At 49.4% G+C, this 23,326-nt stretch overlaps 1 protein-coding gene across 3 annotated transcripts in view; it reads left to right on the top strand.

Annotated features, from left to right (window-relative positions):
• ZNF236 (zinc finger protein 236) overlaps nucleotides 1–23,326 on the top strand; it is a 1,017,074-nt gene that overhangs the window by 820,983 nt on the left and 172,765 nt on the right. The window contains exon 29 of one of the 3 annotated variants that reach the window (XM_085606998.1): nucleotides 21,187–21,262. The exons of the other annotated variants lie outside the window; for them this stretch is intronic. Within the exon in view, the coding sequence (XP_085463124.1) occupies nucleotides 21,187–21,262 (76 nt within the window). The remainder of the gene's footprint in view (nucleotides 1–21,186; nucleotides 21,263–23,326) is intronic. 3 annotated transcript variants of the gene reach the window in all.

The raw sequence follows: 23,326 nt of genomic DNA, 5'->3' as shown, positions 1-23,326 counted from the left end.
CACCCCCTGTCAGTGTGTTTATGCATTTCATACAGTCTCTCCGGGGTGTAGTACCAGTATGTGGACACCTTAGTAAAGGTCTCCGTAAGGCCCGTGTGATATGCAGAGTGCCGCGCCCGATACGCAATTTTGTCCCATTCCTTGTGGCTGAGTGTCCTACCCAATTCCCTGTGCCAACGCTCCCTCCCCGGGTTGTAATAGTGAAACGGCGGGGGTTGTAGGTATTTGTACAGATCGGTGATCAGTTTAGCGTCGGAGGTCCGAGTAGCCAACCACCTCTCATACGGTGTAATTGGACGGGCGGCGGTGGCACGCACCTGGGGCTGGAGGGCCCAATGCCGAACTTGCATGTAGCGCAATCTGTCCAGCTCCGTCAGGCCGAACTCCTGGCGGAGTTGCTGAAAAGGAACCACTCCTTCCGGGCCATAGATCTGGAAGAGTGCCCTGCAGCCCGCCTGCACCCAGTGGGAGAAAACCCCCGGCTCCATCCCTGGGGAGAAGTCCGGGTTGCCCGCAATGGGCGTGAGCGGCGAAGGGAAGGTGGTAAGGCCCCGGGCCTCACAGACCGCGTCCCACACACGCAGGGGGACCCGCGTTACAAAGGAAGCGTAAAGATTAGGGGGGCGATGCGCGCGGCGCAGGAATGGAACCTCTTGTAAGGTGCGGCCCGCCACTGCCTGGTCTTGGAAGAGCCAATGTTTGTCGGACTCCCACCTGCTCCACTCCACCAGATAGCGGAGCTGTGCCGCCTGAAAGTACTTACGTAGGTCTGGAATGCCGAGACCCCCCGCTTCCGGAGCAAGCGTGGAGAGGACCCTCTTCATGCGTGGCCTGCGGCCCTGCCAGACAAAGCGGGAGATGTCAGCCTGCATTTGTCGTATCCAGCCCACCGGGGGTTGGAGCGGAAGGGCCCGGAAAAGATATAGTATCTGGGGCAACACCGTCATCTTGACCGCCGCGATTCGCCCCAGCCAGGACAGCAGGCCTTTGTTCCAGCGGCCAAGCTCGTCCTTGATCTTCCTGCTGAGGGAGGCATAATTGGCCGTAACCATCTCCGGTAATGTAGGCGCCAGCAGAATCCCCAGATACGGCACCGTGGACGAGGACCACTGCATGGGGAAGAGCCGCTGAAGATCCCTCCTGGTTTCCGCAGCCAGGGACACGTCTAATGCCATCGACTTGCTCATATTCATTTTGAAGCCGGCCACCCCCGCAAAGGCGTCCAGCTCTCGAAGGCAAGCAGGCAGCGACCTCCTAGGGTCGTCCAAAGTCAGCAGGACATCGTCCGCGTAGAGACTGACGGTGTGGACGTACTGGCCCATCCGGACCCCGACAGCATCCGGATTATTACGAACCCTCTGAGCAAACGGCTCCATGTAGAGGGCAAACAAGAGCGGCGAAAGAGGGCAGCCCTGCCGCGTGCCGCGCTCGATGGCAAAGCCACCGGAGCTACACCCGTTGACCCGCACCGACGCTGAAGGATGCTTATAGCAGTTAAAGACCATGGTGCGGAACTTATCGCCGATTCCCAGTTTCTTGAGGACCAGCTCAAGATACGGCCAGTGAACTCTGTCGAAGGCCTTCTCCGCATCAACGGACAGCAACATCCGCTCCCCCGAGATCCTTGAGGCCTTCTCCAGAACATGCGTCACCCTCTTGGTGTTGTCAACCGTCTGTCTGCCGGGCACAAAACCAGCCTGGTCCGCCTCCACCAGGTCGGGGAGGTGTGGACTCAGCCTGGACGCGAGAATCCCCGTGTACAACTTGAGGTCGACATTTAAAAGCGAAATGGGTCGGTACGAGCCGCAGAGGGCCCGGTCCTTCCCAGGTTTCGGGATTACCGCGACCGTCGCCCTCAGGAGATCTGGAGGGATGGCTCCCGGTTCGAAGAAAGAGTTAAAGAGCCGAGTAAGGACAGGGGCCACGGCCGTGCAAAAAGTCTTGTAAAATAGCGACGTGTACCCGTCCGGGCCCGGGGCCTTGCCATGTTTCAGCCGCGCGATAGCTGAAATCACTTCCTCAACATGGATGTCCCGCTCCAGATGGTCAGCCTGAGCCGGATCCAGTACCGGGAGGGTCACCGACTCCAAATAGCTGTCGGCATCCCGTGGCGGGGAGGGCTCCTCAGCATACAGCGCCTCATAGAAGCCGCGGAAAGACTCCGCTACCTCCGCGTCCCCAGAGACAGCCCCCCCGTCCGCGCCCACCAATTATTTCACAACGTTGCGCTGTTGCGCGACCCGGAGCCGGTGTGCTAGGAGCTTGCCACATCTGTCCCCCCCAGTGTAGTAGGCATGTTTCAAGCGTAGGGCGGCGTACTCCGCCCTGTCAAGATCCAGAGCCGACAGGAGCTTCCTCGCTGCCTTCAACTGCCTCCACACCCTCGGCGCCCCCGTACGGCGGTGGACCTGCTCAAGCTCCCGGACTTGAGCTGTCAGCTCATCCCTCTTCAGTTGCCGCTCCTTATTCTCAGCTGCAGAGATAGAGATGAATTCCCCCCGTAGGACGGCCTTCAATGCCGCCCACTGTGTCGCCTGCGAGGTGTCAGTGTTGCCATTGTGGGTGAGATAGTCCTGTATGACCTCCCCGATGCGTTGCACCACCGACCTTTTGTGTAGAAGTGTATCCCGGAGGCGCCACACCCCCCGAGAGGGGGAGGCCGCCGGCCACTGGAAAACGCCGGTGACCGGGGAGTGGTCAGACAGGGTCAGGACCCCGATGTCCGCCGCCGTGGCAGCGGCACGCATCGGTCCACTCACCAGGAGGTAGTCCAGCCGTGAGTAGGTTCGGTGTGCGTGCGAGAAGTAAGAGTAGTCCCTATCCGTGGGGTGCATGGAGCGCCAGAGGTCGTGCAGATCCATTTCCGCAATCCGGGCCCTCCCAGCCTGGGACAGTTCCCCCGTCTGCGGGAAGCGCTGCGCCGATCTGTCCATCGCAGAGTCAAAGACAATGTTGAGATCTCCCCCCAAGAGAATGTGGCGGTCGGGGGAAGCAGTGACGTCCACCAGCGCGGAATCTAGGAAGCGCTCTTGGTGATCGTTTGGGCTATAAACGGAGCCGACCGTAAATGCTATGCCTCCCAGGCGCATGCGATACGCAAGGAGCCTCCCCTTCTGTTCAGCACACTTATGCAGCACCTCCCCCCGAAAGGAGCTCGCTAGGAGAATGGCTACCCCCGCCGTCTTGTTCGCTGCCGAGGAAAAGAACTGGGTAGGGAACTTAGCAGAGCGCATCCTATGGCAATCTCGGGGCAATAAGTGTGTCTCCTGCAAAAGGCAAATGTCCGCCTGCGTCCCCTCCAGCAACGACAGGATCGCTCTGCGCTTCACTGGGTTGTTCAGACCCTGAACATTAAGGGTCACTACCTTTAGGCCCGGCATTCCTCGCGGGGGTCAGGAGCGCCATGCAATGGGCAGGGAATTAGCGGGTGGGGCGCGCGGGGCCGCAGCGCAGGACAAGCCAAAACAAAGCGGGCATAGACAACATCGGACGGGACCTTCCCAACCCCAAAACAACCCCCTCCCCCACCCAAAACACAACCCTGGCAACTAGCCACCCACAAACTCAAACACCCCATAGTCTCAGTCAAGCCCCAAAACGGGCAAGTCCGTAGAAAAGAGCGAAGTGGACGTCCAGCCACTTACCTCCAACCGCTCCCCCCAACCCCCCCGCCCCGTACCAAGCATGTAAAGAAGCTAAAGACATCTCCCCCCGGAGTGTGTGTTAGGCCGTCAAGGCCACGCTAGAGGAGCCGGTCGAGTCCCCTGCCGCCGCCCTCAGGGCGTCGGCCATGTCCGCTCTGATGGTAGGGGAGTCCGGGCGCCCCACACTGGTCGCTGAGCGCCGCCTCGTTGACCTCCGCCGGTTCCGTCTCTCCGAGGACCTCCACGACGGCGTAGCTCCCTCCTCCTCCGCCGCCGTGAGCCCCAGGACACCACAAATGTCTTGCAAGGAGCGTAGCTGGTGTAACACTCCGTTCCACCGAAAAATCAGGCGGAAGGGGTGACCCCAAGAGTACGGCGTCTCATGCTCGCGCAAAAAGTCAGTGGCAATCCTAAAGGACCTGCGTTTCTGCAGAGTGATGGCGGAGAGGTCCTGGTAAAGCGCCACCGGCCGATCCCGGAAAGTCAGGGGCTGTTTCCTGCGGGCTTCAGCCATGATGCGTTCCTTTAGTGGAAAGTCGGGCAGGAAGGCCAGAATGTCCGGTGGAGGTGCCGCTGACTGGCGCTGCCGGCCAACCCTATGCGCCCTGTCAATGCTGATGGGAAAGTCCGCAGCTTCCCCCAGGATCTCTCGGAACAGGGCCCGCAGGTAGCTCCCCAGATCGGACCCCTCGTCCGCAGTCGGCACGCCACGCACTCGGATGTTGTTCCTCCGAGATCTGTTCTCAAGGTCCTCGGAGTGGGCCTGGAGCTCCACACACTGTTCCCGGAGGCGAAGAACATCCTGCTGGAGGTGGACTATCTCCTCCGCTCGCTGTTGGCCCTCCGTCTCCACCGCTTCCACCCGCTCGCCAAGGCCCTCCACCTCCCTGCGTACTTCTCGGACCTCGCTGGCCACCTCCCGCTTCAGTGTCTGGAAGTCCTCCCTGAGGGAGCTGAACAGTTCCTCCATAAAGGCCCTCGTGACGGGTGGCTCCCCTCGCCGTCGTCGTTCCTTGGTCTCGATCGAACTTTTTGGGGGGTTCCCCCGAGGCGATCCGAACCAAAACAGCACCAATGTGCACCCCTGATGCTCCGCCACACTCCTCTCCCGCGCTGAGCCTCAGCGGGGGGAGAAAAGCATAAGAAAAGGGGCTCTAGCTTGGCCGGGCCGGAGGAGCTACGGGAGGAAGCGTCTGCTCACCCCGCCATCTTGGCCACGCCCCCAAGATGTTGACTTTTTAAACAGATGAGTCTTCAAGTTCTTCCTGAAGGACAGTAGCTGCGAGTCTTCCTTCAGGCTGGCTGGTAGCTCATTTCACAATTGCTGGAGAAGTACAGAAAGAGCCCTGCCCCCTTTAGATTTTAACTTAAATCCGGGTTGGATCAGATTGGAGGCCTTGCCCGAACGCAAGGTTCTGCCTGGAATGTACTTCCTCAGGCGCTGTTTAATGTATTCTGGGGCTTTGCCGAAAATTGCCTTGTGAGGCATGCAAAGACACTTAAACTGCACTCTAAACTTAACAGGCAGCCAGTGCAGCATCCGGAGAAGTGGGGTTGCATGCGAGTTCCTAGGTAGAGAATAGATCAGCCTGGCCGCATCGTTCTGCACCACCTGCAGTTTCCTCAACAACTTCTGCGGCAGGCCAAGATATAAAGCATTTCCATAATCCAGCCTCGAGATGACTGTGGCGGACACGATGGACTGCAGAGTGGGGGCTGATAGAATAGGTGCTAACTTTCGCAGTTGCCTCAGCACCCCCGTGCAAGACCCCACCACCGCCGAGACTTGAGGGGCCATGGAAAGGTCTACATCAACCTTTAGCCCTAGGCTTTTGACCACCCTACCAGGAATAGGTGTTGTACCTAGTTCTGGGGGCCAGAACAGATCGCACCAGGGATTGACTCGGTTTGTGATGACCAGCACCTCTGTTTTTTCTGTGTTCACTTTCAGAAGGTTATTGGTCATCCAATTTACAGTGAATCTGAGCAAATTCCTTACCGATTACTGTGCTTCCCTTGTATCTTCCAGCTGGCCCAATAGCTGGGTATCGTCAGCATAGTTAAAAGTTTGACAATTCCTATGCATTAACTCCTCCACCAAGGGTTGTAGGTAAATGTTAAAGAGCAAGGAAGAAAGTGCGGACCCCTGGGGTACGCCCCAGGTCACATCACTTGCCTCAGATAACTGGTCTCTCAGCTGCATCCTCTGGTTTCGACCCGTCAGAAAAGATTCAAGCCACTTGAGCGCTTGTCCTGTTATTCCCAGCTTTGCGATACGGTCCAGCAAGATGGTATGGCTGACCGTATCGAATGCCGCTGACAAGTCCAATAGAATCAGGGCACAAGGCTGTTTATTGTCCGCCCTGATTCTCAGCTCATCAGTGACAGTGGCCATTACTAGTTCTGTGCTGTGTTGGGGCCGAAAGCCCGCCTGCCTGGCATGGAGTAAACCATGTTCCTCCAGGTAGCTAGCCAGTGTGTTCAGAACATGTTTTTCCAGGATTTTGCCCAGGAATGGCAGTTGCGAGATAGGCCTATAGTTCTTTAAAGCCTTGGTGTCTGCTCCTGCTTTCTTTAAGAGTGGAGAAACCCTAGCTTCCTCAGCTGGACTGGGAGATAGCCCTCCTCTAATCAATCGTTCAATAGGCTCAACAGCTGAGTTTGAATACCAGGCAGGGCCATTTGAAAGATTCTCGGGGGGCATGGATCCGTGCTGGAGCCTGACTTGACTAGGCCAACAAGCTCAGCCAAGCTCTCCTCGTCAATACATGGGAAACTATTCAACGTCCCTATCGTCTCCTGACTAGCAGGGCAAGATGACAGCAGAGGTTCAGCTGGGATCTCTGTGATGTCCCTAATAATGTCCTGTACTTTCTGAAGAAAGAACCTCTGAAAGGTGTCACATTGGTGGCCTCCTATGTCCTGCTAGTCAAGCACACCAGGTGGCTTATGCGGGCTCTGCAGTGGGATCTGAAATCCGAGTAGGCACAACACCAGAGGAAATTCTCAGATCATGTCCAAGTTTCGGAGGAGACTGCAAAAAATCTGCAGTGGTGGTTATCAGAGGTGTTTGGTCTCTGGCAGCAGTTCAGCTCCACACTAGTCTGTTGGGGCAGTGAACCATCCCCTTGGTGTTGAAAACCTTCCTGCCATCAATCAAAGGGAGGTCTATTCAGGTGTTCACAGACAACACCACCACCATGTGGTACTGCAACAAGCAGGACAGGTGGGGTGGGATCACGGACCCTGTGCCAAGAGGCTTTGTGCCTCTGGGCATGACTGAAACGTCAAGCAATTTACCTGGTGGTGCAGCACTTGGTGGTATCTTTTGGAGTCAAAGCGAATAAACGCAGCCATCGACACCTTGCGATCATGAATGACCGTTTCATCTGGAAGTGGTATAAGGTCTCCTCCACAAATGTGGAGAACTTGGGCTTGACCTCGCGAACATGCAACGTCAGCACTAATGTGGATTGGAGTATCCAAATCAACTCTCGCTCAGAGATGCATTCTGCTCAGAGTGGAACTTGGGACCCCTGTACGCCTTCCCGCTAATACCTCTCTTACCCAGAGTTCTGAAGACAATCTAGTCCAATCAGGCCCAAGTGATCCTAGTGGCTCGGTGTGCATGAAGTGTATGGTATCACAAACTCCTAGGCATGAGCATTTGTCCTTCGATCAGGCTGCCCCTTCAGGAGGATCTCCTGTCACAGCAGCTGTACAGGGTTTTGCACCCAAACCTGTGCACCCTCCACCAACATGCTCAGTGGTTGAGTGACGCTAGCTGTGCACTTTTGATCTCCCTTCCGAGATCATGGATGTTATTTTGGCAGCCAGGTGGCAATCTACAGAGACTGTGCGCCAAACAAGTTCACCCACTTGCCATCAAGTTGTCCGATTTTGCTGTTTGAGTTGGCTCTTGCTTAGCAAGGCCTTGCTTTGTGAATTGTAAAAGGCTACCTGTCTGCTATTTTGGCTGTTTTGCTTTTGCTGGACCAGCCTTTATTTAAATAACGAGTTGTGATTCCTTTTCTGAAAAAGTTACAGCATCTGTTTCCCCCATTGCCCTTTGTTATGCCCTGTGGGACTTGAATTTAATTTTGGCTTGTCTCATGTGTTCCTACTTCGAGCCTATGCATAGCTATCCTCTCAAGTTGCTTGCCCTCAAGACAGTCTATGGTAGGCATAATCAAGGCAAGAAAGGTGAGCAAGCTTCCAGCGCTCTCTGTTAATCCTCCTTCACCTCGTTCAACCCAAACAAGCTGGTCATTCGGACACGTGCCTCCTTTTTGCCAAAGATGGTGACTACTTTTCATGTTGGGCAATTTATTACTCTTCCAATGTTCTTTGCTCTGCCACACCCCAGTAAGGAGGGAGAGAGATTTCATCCACGTCTACATCAGTCTTGCTAGGCAACTCAGAGTAGACGCTCAGATCTTTTTTGGGTTCACATGAGCAAAAGAAGTTCAAGGCAATGCAGAAGAAGTCCATCTCTCACTGGATTGTTTGTTCTTTGCATTAACATCTGCTACACATCGGCCAAAAAGTAGCCTCCAGAAGGCTTGTGGGCTCATTCCACCACAGCCAAGGCTTACTGTATTGGCATGTGGAGTGCCTGCCATGGACATTTGCCAGGCATCTATTTGGGTATCCCTTCCTAAGGTCACGATGCACTACTGTATGGTATCTGTGGCCAGGTCTGTCAAGATGGACACTTGGGTCCTTAAGGACTTTTTGGTTGTTTAAGCTAGTTCACAGACCCACCACCTGGGAGGTACTGCTTTGATATCTATTCAAAAGGTGAGAAATATGCATTCAGAAGTCTCTATCAGAAGAACAAGTTACTTACCTTCTGTAGTGCTGTTTCTGGTAGAGACTCTGTCTAACCTCAGATTCCTCAACAAGCCCTGCCATCTTCTGTGAACTGGACTTTTTGCCACCTAAAAAGGTCCCAAGTTAGATTTATGCATACGGTTCACAACCAATCTGATTTGCCTCCACGGAAAGAAGTTTGATGTACGCCTTAATACCACCTGCCAGCGTACAGGAGTACTGCTTTTCTGGATCCAGTCTGACGCCTGGAGGAATAGTCACAAGGCGAGGAATCTGTGGTTAGCTACATTGTCTACCAGAAATAGCGTTACCAAAGGTAACTTGATGTTTAATACTGAATTAGATTTTTAATAAATATCACAGTAGTGTCTGGATGAAGTTTGTAATACTTTCCCAAACTAGACTTACGGAAAATCTTGCTTTTATTTACGACTGAAGAAACAGATACCTCATTCTAAAGCAGTGAGAGAGAATTTAAATCCTGTCTCTTAAGGGACACAGCAACCTAAGTATTCATCATGTCCCCCGTTTTCACATTACACATGCAGGTTTATGGGCTTCAAGGCTCTTCTTAAAGGTGACTTCGGTAATTTCAAATGTAGGCTTTTAAAAATGTCAAAACATATTTTACATGCATTCACTATAGCTTTGCTGAAAGCAATATAGGGCTTCACTGACAGGCATAAAGTCTTGGTTATACAGTCTCTCATGAGTGATTTAAATCTTTATTGCAGCGTACATGTAACATTTACCTTTAATGCCCTAGATGGACTTAATGTCCCATATTACTGTCGCCTTACTTAAAATGTGAATATGGCAAATGTTTTTAGCCTTTCACCATGTGTAAGGGTCAGAGCACATGCCCAAAATGAAAATAGGCCAGTAAATCCACTTTCATAAAAGTGAATAATCCGGGGAAACACTTGAAATGCCAAATTACATTGCAGAATATTGTTTTACCCATCAAAATGAGGGTTCTGTGCCCCAGCTTGCAAACCCCATATCTCCAGTGTTGAAGAATCAGAGGATAGTGATATCTGAGCGGTCTCTCTCAAAGAAAGTCAGGGAAGTAATTATGACTTTGAAAAGGTTGTCTACCAAAGTGAATTTTGAGTAGTTCGTTCCATTTTCACTGACTAGCTAAGGGCCTAATGCTGGCAATATGATGGGTATACCTGGGTGGACAATTTGTTATTTTTATTTTTTTTATTTTTTTTCTTGTATCCTCATTCGCCATTAATCTCACTTCAAATTGCGCTCAAGGTGTCTGTACTTGCTCTCAGAAACTGAGGGACTTAGGCTGTTAGAAGTGGACGCCCGCCTACTAGTATCAGAAACACCATAGAGGTCAACATGAAAGCCGCTGAGATCTCTCCTCCCAAGCTCTTAGAGCAAGATGACATTCGCCAAAAAGGCCACCACAAAACCTGGTGGTACGTGGCTTTAGCTAGAAGAGTTTTAACATGGCATAATCATTGGTTTATTTTGAAAAAAAAAAAAAAAATGATTTTTACTTTGTCATCTGGTCCGCCCATCTAAGTTGCAGAGGCTTCCAAAAGGCCTTCTTTTTGTCACTCCCTTGTCTAGCCAAATCCAATTTAGAAACTGCTAATACTGAAGACTGCCAGTCCAGCAGAGTAGGAGAACTTGATTCAGTCCATTTTATGCAGATTTACCTCCTAGCTAATAAAATGGAGTAAAAGAGAAGCAGTTCAGCGGGGCCCTTGATGTTATCTGCAAGGCCAAATATTATCAAAGCTAAATTCATATTAACAGTGCGGTCCAAAACGCTTGTCAAGAAGTCGCCAACCTCTCTCCAAAAGCTGGCCAGGGCGGGACATTCCATGAACATATGTATGTCTGAAGCTGATACCTGACCACATTTTTTACAGCTAACTGGTGGCCCTTTGGAAATTAACGACAACTTATGGGGAGTAAAATAGGCCCTATGGATGGTAAATAGGTGATTCCTTTTTAACCAAGCTGGTTTCACAACTTCGTGTAGAGTCTTACATGATTTCTGCCAGAGTTTAGACCAATCTTGTGTAGGTGAAGAGCTCCCCCATAGTTCCTCGGCTAGCTTGAATTCGCCATCTACTTCGTCCAAAAGGCTTTGATACCAAAAGGAAACTTCTTTCCTGCCCGGGGGCTTATTTACCAGCTGATGTTCTAGAATGCTGCCACTATCCGAAACAATTTTCCGTAAACCAGTTTGGAACCAACTCTTGATTTGATAATATTTGAACCGCGACAGACCTCCCCCAACCCTATCCCGGAGAAGTTCCCAGGAAATAAGAGTGCCTCCAACGAGGAGGTCTCCCCAAACCGCCAGCCCTGTCTCTTTCAAGGGTCGTGCCAATCTATCCTTCAGACATTCTGGAGTGCCAGGGGAATCCCATAGAGGGGCCAAGCTAGAAAAATAATCAAGCCCCACAGCACTTCTCGCCTTAGCCCAAGTTTGGGCTACACCTTGGAGAACTTTCAGCTTAATTTTTTTTTTAAACTTCGGGTCCCCAAATTTAAATAGAAAACCCTCTTCTGCCAATTTAGCACCCCTAAGCATGGCCAAAAACATCCCGCCACTACCAAAATTCACAGGCATCTTCAATAACATGCGTGAGTGTGAGAGTTGGAAAGCCCAAGCATACAGTTGAATGTCCGGCAGCGCCAGGCCCCCCTTTTCTCTTCTCCTCCTCAACTTTTTCCACACGATTCTCGGTGATTTAGATGCCCAAATAAACGAATTGATTTCCCTCTGAAGTTTATCAATCATGGATTTTTCAAAATAAAGGGGAATACAATTAAAAAGAAATGTGATCTTTGGTAAAATTGTCATCTTGATTAGGTTGATTCTTCCAATAATGGTCAAAGGAAGTATAGCCCAAGATTTCAACAGCCTTTTACATTCCTTTACCACTATACCCAGATTAATCTCAGCGATCTTTGTGATATCCTGAACTACGTAAACTCCCAGATACCTCATTTTGGAGCTGGGCTGATAGTGCTGGTATGTCTCTGATATATTCCAAGTCTTAAGCTCTGTTTTTGCTGCATTGATCTCATATCCAGAGACAGAGCCAAAATCCTGAGCTAGGCCAATCACTGTAGGGAATGCTGTTTGTAAATCAGATGAAAGAATCAAGATGTCATCGGCATATAGGGCTACCTTCCTCTCCCACTCCCCATATTTAAAAGGTTGAATATTAACATCTGACCTGAGGCGCTGAGCAAATGGCTCAATGTAAAGGTCAAATAAAAGCGGGGAGAGTGGGCAGCCCTGTCTAGTGCCTCTGGTGATACTAAATGGATCTGTTACATTCCCATTAACCAGTAGCCTAGCCGTAGGGCTATGATAAATTAACTGTACTATATGACAGAACTTTTCCCCCAAACCAAACTTCCTCAGGGTCTCTGTCAGGTAAATCCAGTTTACTCTGTCAAAAGCCTTAGTGGCATCCAATGTCATAGCCACTAATGGGAGGGAATATGCAGAGGCAAGATCGACAGCGCCAATTAAATCATACGTAAGGTCTGAGAGCTGTCGGTTCCTGACGAACCCCATCTGATCTGGTTGAAGGACATTCTCCTATCATAAGACCCAATCTCGCTGCCATGATAGAGGTAAAAATCTTATAGTCTACATTTAAAAGCGAGATGGGTCTATATGACCCGCAGCTTGATGGAGGCTTCCCAGGTTTCAATATGAGGATTATTAAAGCATCGTTCCATGAAGCTGGGAGCCCTAAACCGACTTCCAACACATAGTTAAACAACTGCGTTAAAACAGGAACGATCTTATCTCCCAGCAGCTTATAAATCTCCGATGGAAGACCATCAGGGCCTGCTGCTTTCCCTTTTTTGCAACGTTGTATAGCTTCTCTAACCTCCGCTTGAGTAAAAGCTTGGTCCAGATATTTTTGTTGGTCCGACCCAAAAGAGGGAAGGGGAATATTCCCTAACCAATTCTGAGCCCTAGCTGGATCTAGCCTTTGGTCTTCATGATAAATTTCCTGAAAATAAGTCTGGAAGACCTGGCTAATTTCCCTATCTGAGGAGAAGGTTAAACTTTCGTTGATAATCTCTTTAATGTTATTTCTTGCTTGGTCAGACTTTGCTTTCCAGGCAAGAAGCTTACCCGCCCCCTCCCCATATTCAAAATGGGCTATTTTACTAGCCTCCCATCTACGTATGTTATTTGTTTTTTGTTCACTGTGTTTTAGTGGCACAGTATTTGAAGGATCTTTGAGCACTTCTCTACTGCAAACTGTCATCCATGCTCTGTCTGAGGTTGAACCTTTTAATTGGACACCCTTTAAAGACCTGCATTTAAGCACCCTTAGACGAATACTCCAAACTGTCTTCCTAAAAACTCCATGGTTCTTTGCACTATTATTCACTGCTCACGTACTGTATTGTCAGGTGCGGATTGTTATAGCCTCAACCCTCAGTTTGTTGATATCCAAACTTTCTTCCTAAAAACTGTTCCATTTGCCAGCAGCATAAGAAACTTGCGGACCATTTAGATACTACCTTTCTTTAGATTTTGTTTGAAAAAGCTGTTTAATAATTGAGTGTTTCTTTTGCTCTCAGTTCTGAAAGGGGTGACAGAGTTTCAGCTGACCTAAAATATCAGGAGAGGCTGCTCTTTATTTTCTGTAGTCTCTAAGTAAACAATTTTACACTGCATAATACCCTGACAAGAAAAGAACCGCATGAAAGAATTAAGTACATTTTATAAGTGAAAAGGAGTCTTCTTCTGACAAATTATGACAATGAGCCATAATACAGAAGTGTCACTGGAATGCACCAGGAGACTGTGTCTTTATTTATATGTAGCCCATGGGGCACTTGTGTTATGGAAGTTGCCACAGATGCTTGTGCTCTGTTGCAATAAAACAAGTGGTTAATACAATTCATTTCACAAAAACACATGTTCGAGGCATATGATCTGCAGATTACATACTTTTACGTAAATTGCCATATGGTGTTGGACCCAGATGTTTGCAGTTTGTTTTTCCTCTTGGAAAGTCTTTGGAAGTCACGAGGTCGGTGACTCCTCCTTTGGATGGTATTGCGCATGGGCTTCGGCTCCATCCTCAGATTGTTTTTTTCCGCCATCGGGCTCGGATGTAATCTTCGCGCTCCGGTTCCGAACAGTTTCCAGTTCGGCGATGCACGCGCAATCCTCACCCCAATCGCTGTATTGTTTTGATCGCGATCTCTTCAATCAACGCGCCTTCTCATCGACACAAACCTTCGGTTCCAGTCGTCGACGGCGGCCTTCGGGCATACCCAGGCTCCGGTCCCGGCTCATGGAAAGAACTCCATTTAAAAAGTGCCCTCGATGTGGGTCCAAATTTCCCCACACCGATCTTCATGAGGTATGCAACCTCTGCCTCTCCCCTGAACACGAGGCTCGAGACTCTCCGGCCTGTAAGTCTTTCCGATCCAAAAAGACTATTCGGGACCGAAGAGCCAGAAGGAACATGGCACACTCCTCGACGTCCATTCCAGTCGACATCTTCGGAGACGACATCGACGATCCGGAACATCATCGCACCGAAGAGGACCTCGTCAGCGCTTCCGAGGCCGACGAGTCCGATGTGGAAGACATCACTCTGGTGCAGAGGGTCATGAGTACCAATCTACCCACACCCCCCACACCCGCGCCGACACCTAAAAAGGCTTCGGTCACGCCTTCGCCTCCGGGCCTAGGGAAGACCAGAGACACTGCTTCACACACACCCCACCTTCGGGCCCGGTGAAGAAGCCAAGTAAGCCTTCCGGCGGCTCGGGCTCGAGCCAGCCTACCAGCGGTGCCGAGAAACACACTTCGGCACCGAAAAAGAAACCTGCCTCCACCTTGACACCGAGCTCCGCACTGAAGCCCTCGGGGTTGAAACCCAGCTCTTCGGTACCGACGCCATCTTCGGTACCGACCAAACCACACAAGGCCACCGACACTTCCAAGCCCATCTCGGCGCCGACCAAGAGACCGGAGGGTCCCAAGCCGGGTGCTAAACACCAAACCGGCACAGAAAAACCTAAAAAGTCATCGGCCCCGACGCCTTCGGCGCCGACGGACCAAATTACCTCACCAGAGCTATTTACACCGGATCCCTTGCAAAAAAACTCACCAAGGATCCAAAAACTGGACATTTGACACTCTCTACCAAAAAGAGACATTTGGAGAAGCCTGCTCCGCCTCCACCTCCAAAGAGGAAGGACTCTGCTACCTCTCTGTTCAGAATACCTTCCCCTCCCCCTCCTTCACCACCTCCACCCCCTCCGCCCTCTCCACCCCCACCTCATCGTTCTCCTACCCTGTCTCCAGACGATGATGATCAGGGGGACCCATATGATGATACTGGAGATGTGCCACAGGACCCCACCCCTACAGGATCCCCAGATCCATGGGACGATTACAACATTCCAGATATCCCCAACGTCCCACAAGACGATATTTACCCTTTTTAGGCCATCTCTACCAGAAGATTCATTAGGGTTCAACCATCTTCTGCAAAGGGCAGCACATTATCACGGGTTGGACTTGCATACCGACCCCGTGGAGGAAGATTTCCTCCTAGACACATTTGATACTTCACATAGGTCCACCTCCATACTGCCCATGCTCAAAGGTGTGGTAAAGCATGCGGCAGAAGTTTTTAAGGACCCAGTTAGAGCTAGGGTCATTAACCCACGTATTGAAAAAAAAATACAAACCTGCTCCCTCAGATCCCTCTTACATCAGAGGACCAGCGCCACTAGATTCCTTAGTAGTATCTACGGCATGTAAAAGGGCAAATTCACAAGCGTCAGGTGATGCACCACCACCTGACAAGGAATCAAAACTGCTAGATGCATCAGGCAAACGCACAGCATCCCAGGCGGCCAACCTATGGCGTATAGCAAACACTCAGGCACTGCTGGCCAGATATGACAGGGCTCATTATGACGAATTGGAAAGTATAATGCACCATCTCCCTGAAAAATACAAAGCTAGGGCCAACTAGTTAATTCAAGAGGGAAGAACTATCACGAATACCTCCATACGTTGTGCCCTAGATGCAGCAGACACAGCCTCCAGGGCCATCAACACCAGCGTCCTTCTCCGTCGCCATGCTTGGCTAAGGGTATCTGGTTTTAAACCAGAAGTACAAGCCTCCATCCTTAACCATCCCTTTGACCAAGAACATCTGTTCGGGCCAAAGGTGGATGAGGCCTTAGAAAAGATGAAAAAGGACACGGATACCGCAAAATCCATGGGGGCCTTACAGTCTCACCCGCCCAGACGCTCCTTTCGCCGCTCCTCCTTTCGGAGTACATCCAGAGGCTACTCCTCAGACACAGCGTCCACATCATACAAATCCCCTACTCAGACCACCTTTACAAAAGGTTACCAAAGAGGCGGCTACAGGGTTAACAACAACAAGGACAGAGGCAAAACAAACCACGCCCGTTCTGCCACACCTCCGACCCAATGACTTCCCCCCCCGCACCCCTCAGACCATTCCACTCCGGTCGGGGGCAGACTCCAAAATTTCCTTCATGTCTGGGAGACCATCACCTCAGACAAATGGGTGACCCAAATAATTCGCTCAGGCTACTGCCTAGAACTAACATCTACCCCCCCAAACATTCCACCCAGGCAACGCCTAATGTCACAAGAACATTCAACATTACTAAAACAGGAGGTAATCTCCCTCCTACAAAAACAGGCAATAGAACACGTTCCTGTCAATCAGCAAAATATGGAGGTCTACTCCCTATATTTTCTCATACCAAAAAGGGACGAGACTCTACGACCTATTCTAGATCTCCGGTTCCTAAACACATACATACACTCAGACCTTTTTCACATGGTAACGCTTCAGCAGGTACTTACGCTCCTCTCCCAGAGCGACTTCCTCACCACACTGGACTTGAAAGACGCATACTTCCACATTCCAATGCACCATGCTCACAGAAAGTACCTCAGATTTGTAGTGGACGGACAACACTACCAATTCAAAGTGCTCCCGTTCGGAGTCACAACAACACCACGGGTATTCGCCAAGTGCCTGGCGGTGGTGGTGCAACACTTGAGAAGACAGCACATTCACGTCTTCCCATACCTAGACGATTGGCTGATAAAAGCCACTTCATACAATCAGTGTGTACGACACACCGCCACCACAATCGAACTACTTCACCAACTAGGCTTCACGGTGAACCACCAAAAGTCCCAGCTACAACCATCCCACATAAAACAATACCTCGGTGCCACCATAGACACCTCAAAAGCGATAACCTACCCCAATCCGGCCAGGATTGCAAGCATTCAGGCTTTGCGACAAAAATTCATACCTCAGCACTCCCTTCCAGCACGAGTGTTCATGCAACTAATAGGGGTGATGGCCTCTTGCATTTTCATAGTGCCCCATGCAAGACTCCAGATGCGTCCTCTCCAAGAGTGCTTAGTGCACCAATGGAACCAGGCCCAAGGTCAACTGACAGATCTGGTGTTGGTAGACGGTCGCACCCATCGCTCTCTGCAGTGGTGGAACACCACAAACCTTTCCAAAGGTCGACCGTTCCTGGACCCGGTTCCCCAGATAATACTAACAACGGACGCATCGCTCTCCGGCTGGGGAGCTCACCTATTACACCTCACCGTTCAGGGCACATGGACGCCTCAACAAAAGTTACTCCATATCAACCATCTGGAGTTACTAGCAATCTTTTTAGCCCTAAAATCTTTTCAGACACAGATTTCAGGCAAGGCAGTCCTCATTCGCACAGACAACATGACGGCCATGTATTATATACAAAAACAAGGCGGCACACACTCTCCACAGCTCTCTCTATTAGCACAGAGCATATGGAGATGGGCAATTCCCCACAAAATCTTTCTCCTAGCTTAACATGTCCCAGGAGTCCAAAACACCATGGCAGATCTGCTCAGCAGACAGACACAACAGATCCACGAGTGGGAACTTCACCCACAGGTTCTTCATCCGTTCTTTCAAATGTGGGGGTATCTGCAGATAGACCTCTTCGCCACCCACGAAAACACAAAATGCCCAAGCTTCGCTGCCAGATACCCACACCCATTGTCCAAAGGAAATGCGAAATGGATGAACTGGTCAGGCAAATTTGTGTACGCTTTTCCGCCTCTCCCACTCATTCCATTAGTGGTACGCAAACTACAACAACGCTCCCTCACACTAATCCTAGTAGCTCCAACGTGGGCCAGACAACCGTGGTACACCACGCTGCTGGAACTCTCTGTAGTACCACACCAAAAACTGCACCTCTCACCATGCCTCCTAATCCAAAACCATGGAGAGATCAGACACCCGGACCCAGCTCAGCTCAACCTTGCGATCTGGCTCCTGAAGTCCTAGAATTTGGGTACCTAAATCTTCCCCCTGACTGTATGAACATCATCAGAGAAGCTAGACGACCTCCCACTAGAGCGTGCTACGCTGCCAAGTGGAAACAATTTGTTGTTTATTGCCATAACAACACCATCAATCCCCTAGACGTGTCCATTCAACACATCATAGGCTACTTACTCCACCTACAAAGGTGTAATTTAGCCTATACGTCCATTCGACTACACCTCGCAGCAATTGCAGCTTACTTACAAAACAGGCAGCATCTTTCACTCTTTAGAGTACCTGCCATTAAAGCCTTCATGGAAGGTCTAAAAAGAATAATTCCCCCCAGAGTACCACCCTCACCTGTGTGGAACCTAAATATTGTTCTCACAAGGCTAATGGGGCCTCTCTTCGAACCTTTACACAAATGCGAACTGCAATTCCTAACATGGAAAACAGCTTTCCTTGTAGCCATCACTTCCCTTAGAAGGGTCAGTGAGATACAAGCGCTTACCATACAAGAACCTTTTCTGCAGATGCACCATAACAAGGTTGTTCTCCGTACCAACCCAAAATTCCTACCTAAAGTCATTTCCCCTTTTCACCTAAACCAATCTGTAGAACTACCAGTATTTTTCTCGCAACTACAGACCGTTGCAGAAAGGGCTCTGCACACACTAGATGTCAAACGAGCCTTACTCTACTACATCGAGAGAACACAACCTTTCCGAAAGACCAAACAACTGTCTGTCTCTTTCTCTCCACCACACAAGGGCAACCCCATCTCAAAATCAGGGATAGCTTGGTGGATTGTAAAATGCATTCAGATTTGCTACCACAAAGCAAAACGAACGCTATCCGTTCCCTTTAAAGCCCATTCTACACGAAAGATAGGGGCTTCCATGGCATTTTTAAGGAACATCCCATTAGATGATATCTGCAAAGCAGCTACATGGTCAACACCGCACACTTTCACTAAACACTATTGTGTAGATGTGCAAACTAAGCAACAAACTAGTGTGGGCCAGGCTGTACTCAAAACATTATTTCAAACCACTGCAACAGATACCGGTGGTCGCCGCCAAGGTTCGGAACTGCTATATAGTCTATGCAAAAGTGCGTAATCTGCAGCTCATATGCCTCGAACGGAATATGCTACTTACCAGTATGCATCTGTTCTTGGCATGTAGAGCTGCAGATCTACACACGCCCACCCGCCTTCCCGGCTACCTGTATCTGTTCCAGTTTATCTTATTTAGATACACACATGGGTTTCTTCACTATTATTACTACGCTCCATCTTTGAAGAGATCGTGATCAAAACAATACAGCGATTGGGGTGAGGATTGCGCGTGGATCGTCGAACTGGAAACTGTTCGGAACCGGAGCGCAAAGGTTACATCCGAACCCGATGGCGTAAAAAAACAATCTGAGGATGGAGCTGAAGCCCATGCGCAATACCATCCAAAGGAGGAGTCACGGACCTCGTGACTTCCAAAGACTTTCCAAGAGGAAAAACAAACTGCAAACATCCGGGCCCAACACCAGATGGCGATCTATGCAAAAGTGTGTAGATCTGCAGCTCTACATGCCAAGGACAGATGCATACTGGTAAGTAGCATATTCCTTTAGTTTATAGCTAGACACTCAATTGTTTTTAAGTATCCAAACAATCTTTAACCCTTTGGATGCGGCCGAAATTTTCCCGCAGTGCGGGAATATTTCACGCGTGCGGAAATTGGACGGCTCCCGGCCGTCCGAAGCACATGCCAGCTGTCCGACGCATCCAAAGGGTTAATATCATCAGGTACCTTCAGGTTGGGTATATTTGAAGTCCATATAATCCTACAAAAATATTAGAAAGAATGCATAGGTGTATACATAGATTGTTAGATCAGACAAATTTGTTATTTAGGTGCATAGATTTTGCAGTCAATCGGTATGTATTCAAAAGTGTGTGTAGTGGTGCAGCTCTCAAAGTGCTTGTGCAAAGCGGCAATAAAGCAGGCGGTCCCCACTGGGTAGTTATAGTTAGTATTGTTTCCCTATGAAAGGCCTTTTTTGTGTTGCTAATAACTTTGGTATTGTTTGTAGAATCTCTACAAAACCTTTCTAAAAAGACTGCTTTTTTTAAATTAATTTTTTTACTAGTTTTCGCATGTAATGTTTCAGTGGGGATCTGTCAAGCAGGGGCCGAGAAAAACAAGAGGGTCCCAAACCATGTTTTCCCCATTCATTTTTCCATAAGGACTTTAGACTAAGTTACAACCCGAACTGCTGAACGGATTTACACCAAATTTGGCAGAAAGCTAAATCTTGGTCCTGAAAGAGTGCTTTTTGTGTTGTGGTGTAAATCTGTTCAGTAGTTTTGAAGAAATGAAGGTTAAAATATGTTGTATGTTTCACGCCGCTGAGGCTCTGCGGACCTGACCGAGTATCTGCTGAGATCTGATTGGCTGCCACCACATCAACCAGGAACACAAGGCAGGCAGGGTAGGGATACCCTGACACCCTAGACATGGTGGTGGGGTAAAAAAAAAAACCTATCCCTGGCAACATTTAAAAAAATCTATATATAAAAAAATAAGCATAACTCTGAGCAGATGTGGAGGATGAGTTGAGTTTAAACAGCCCCCCCCCCCACCCCTCCCCCCCCCCCCATCCAGCTTGTAGAAAGCTGGGATCTGGCTGCAAGGACTGTAACTTAGGATCCTTAAGGCACCCCACCCACTCAGCAGTGGTCGTGATGGCTTTTGGCTGCCAGTGGGGGGGGGGGGGGGGCACTACTCTCAAGCGCAGGGGAGAACTGACCTTTATGGCTGTCAAGAATGAGGGGCTCTAGAAGTTGGCACAGTGACTATCAGTCAGCCATTTGAATCAGCTGTTAGGTTGCTTATCAGGTGGCTGTTGGGTGGTTATGCGCCACATCTCCAGATGCAAAGTTGTTTTCCGTGGTAGAGAGAGCTGTTGAGGGCCAGATGTGTGTGTAGAGGCAGCCTGAGACCTACTGACACAGATTTGGCACTGGAGATGAATAACATTGGATTCAATTATGTAGTAAGTAGGCTTATGGCATATTTCTGCTGTCTTTTCCCTGAACTCTCCTTCCTCCCCCTCATTGCCCAGCATTCAAACTATGACATTGAAGAAAGGTCAGTGTCCTTCCGTTCTAAACTGTTGGCCTTTTAATCACAGTTGGGGTGGATACTGGTGTGTTTCTAAACTGAGCCTGAGCGTAGGGTGACATCTGGAGTGTTTGAAGTGTTCTACAGGAAAGACCCCCTGCTTTATCCTATTTGAGTGTGGCGCCATTTCAGCTACACTTAACAAGTACCCTTATTCTACAGTATGATCCTGCTGCGACTGGCAACTCCCAACCTGCACGCCCTCCCGTCCCCATGATGGTTAAGAACTCATCAACTGGTGCGTATGAACTCCTGAAATCCTCTTTCATTGAGTGCTGGACTCATTTCTGGAGCCAGTTCTAAAACCATGTAACAGTCCTTTCATGTCACATTACATTAACAAACCAAGTACTTGCTGGTTGTCCTTTGCTGGTTGTCCTTTACTGTTGCCCTGTGACTAGGATGTTGCGAAAGTTGCTTGGTCCGCCTCACATTTGAAATATTGTGTCAACATGGTGAAAGACAAAACCACTCATCCTATCTGATAAGTGCTAGCTGGATAAATATGCCAAACCTAGGGAGTGACTACCTGTTTATTCGGAGAGGCTGCCCGTTAATCTCCAGTGAGCCTGCTTGAGACCAATCCTCTACAGGAATGAACCATCTAGCAATTTATTCTACACTCACCACTCCGGAATCTAAAAGAGAAGTAGGTGGAAATTTGATCCTGCTCTGCCAATGCCTAGTCATAATGGTGGACCGGGTCAGTGAGGAGAAGGCTATTGTTTCTACATTGGAGACACTGTAAAACACTTACAAGCTTCTGTGCTATGACTGACTGGGACATCTAAGGCCCTGACCAGCCAAGTAGAAGATGCAGAAGAAAGTAAAGCAAGATAGAACAACCTCTATTTGGTTGGGCTTCAGGAAAGAGTGGAGGGCACACAACTGAAAACAATTCTTGTAAAGTGGCTATGCTCATGGATGCTGACAGATGATCTCTAGATGTTTTGTAGTCAAGAGGGCTCACCATGGCTTGGTATAGATTTGTTCTCCAAGAGCTATTACCAAGCTAATGATGGCAAGTGTGCTTAGTTATAAAATAACTATAGCCTCGGAGAGGCAAGCTTGTGTAGCCAGACACTTTCGGATTCTGCAGAATTCTATTTCCAGACTACTCTAATTTTTTGCAGCAACATCTAAAGTAATTTGAGGGTGTCACACCGCATCCTTTGCTTTCCTATCTGTCTAAAGGTACTTTTAAGCTTTAAATCCTTTTTTTGACATTCCCAAATCTGCACGGGTTTTGGTGGCAGACAAAAAGGATCTGGGGCCCTGTTATGTAAAGGACGCACTTTCCCTGTTTGTGCCCAGCTCACCTTAAAAGAGGAGCGCCGGGCACAAACAGGGAAAGTGTGCCGTATTACATGGAATGTGCTGCCCACAGGTCACCCGCAAATTCGTGCTGCCCTAGGGGCAGCACATTCATGTGAAAAATGGAGCCTCTGCTTTAAAGCTGCTCCGAGTTTTCGCAGTGCTAGCGGCAACCCGCCTGCACTTTTTAAGGGGATTAGAAATGTCTGGGGGGGTCCATATAACCCCCTTTTCCCACTCCAGACTCTTGCTGTCAGGGGCACACTGTCAGTGTGCCTCCTGAGAGCTTCTTTGCCTCTGCGCCCGCGTCTGTAATATGGCGCAGGTGCAAAGGGATTCCCTCATTTGCATGGGGCACACCCCCATGCAAATGAGGGAGCGCCCCCTGAAGATAGCACTGGCACTTCATGTGTGCCAGCACCATCGGTATTACAGAAGGGGCGGCCAAGCATCTGCAGCCCCTTCTGTAATATCAAAGAGGCTGGGGTGCGCGAAACGGGTGCAAACGCCCGTTCCACCCCCGGGGCACCTTCTGTAAGACGGCCCTTGGGGCTGAACTCAGACTAAAAAAAGGCACAAATTTCCTTGGAGAAATTGCAAGAGCACAGCGGTACGAAGACTTCAGACCAAGATCCAGCTCATCCATGGGGTCTCTGATTCTGAAACATCCATGATCTAATTTTCAGGATTATATCTTTTATTAAAAACACATTGCAAAATACGTTGTAAAGTGAATATTGGATAAAAAAAATGGAATACACAATCAGTCAGTATGCTCAATGGAGGATCCCCAGATGATGTAACAAACTCCAAAATAGATCAGAGGAGGCCTACTGGGCAAAGATGGAAGAGAAGGTAGACAATACAGAGAAAAAGAATAACTGGGAGAATCCAATACGCCAGCAAAACTGAACTATCTACCATCTAACAGCTTAGGTAGGAGGGCGAGCAAGCACACCACAATTCCAAAATCAAAGACACAGATTAC

The sequence above is a fragment of the Triturus cristatus genome, chromosome 5_2 (assembly GCF_964204655.1).
Source record: "Triturus cristatus chromosome 5_2, aTriCri1.1, whole genome shotgun sequence".
NCBI classification, from domain to species: Eukaryota; Metazoa; Chordata; class Amphibia; order Caudata; family Salamandridae; genus Triturus; species Triturus cristatus.
Note: the sequence above shows the minus strand (reverse complement) of the source record. Positions and strands in the feature narration are given on the sequence as shown.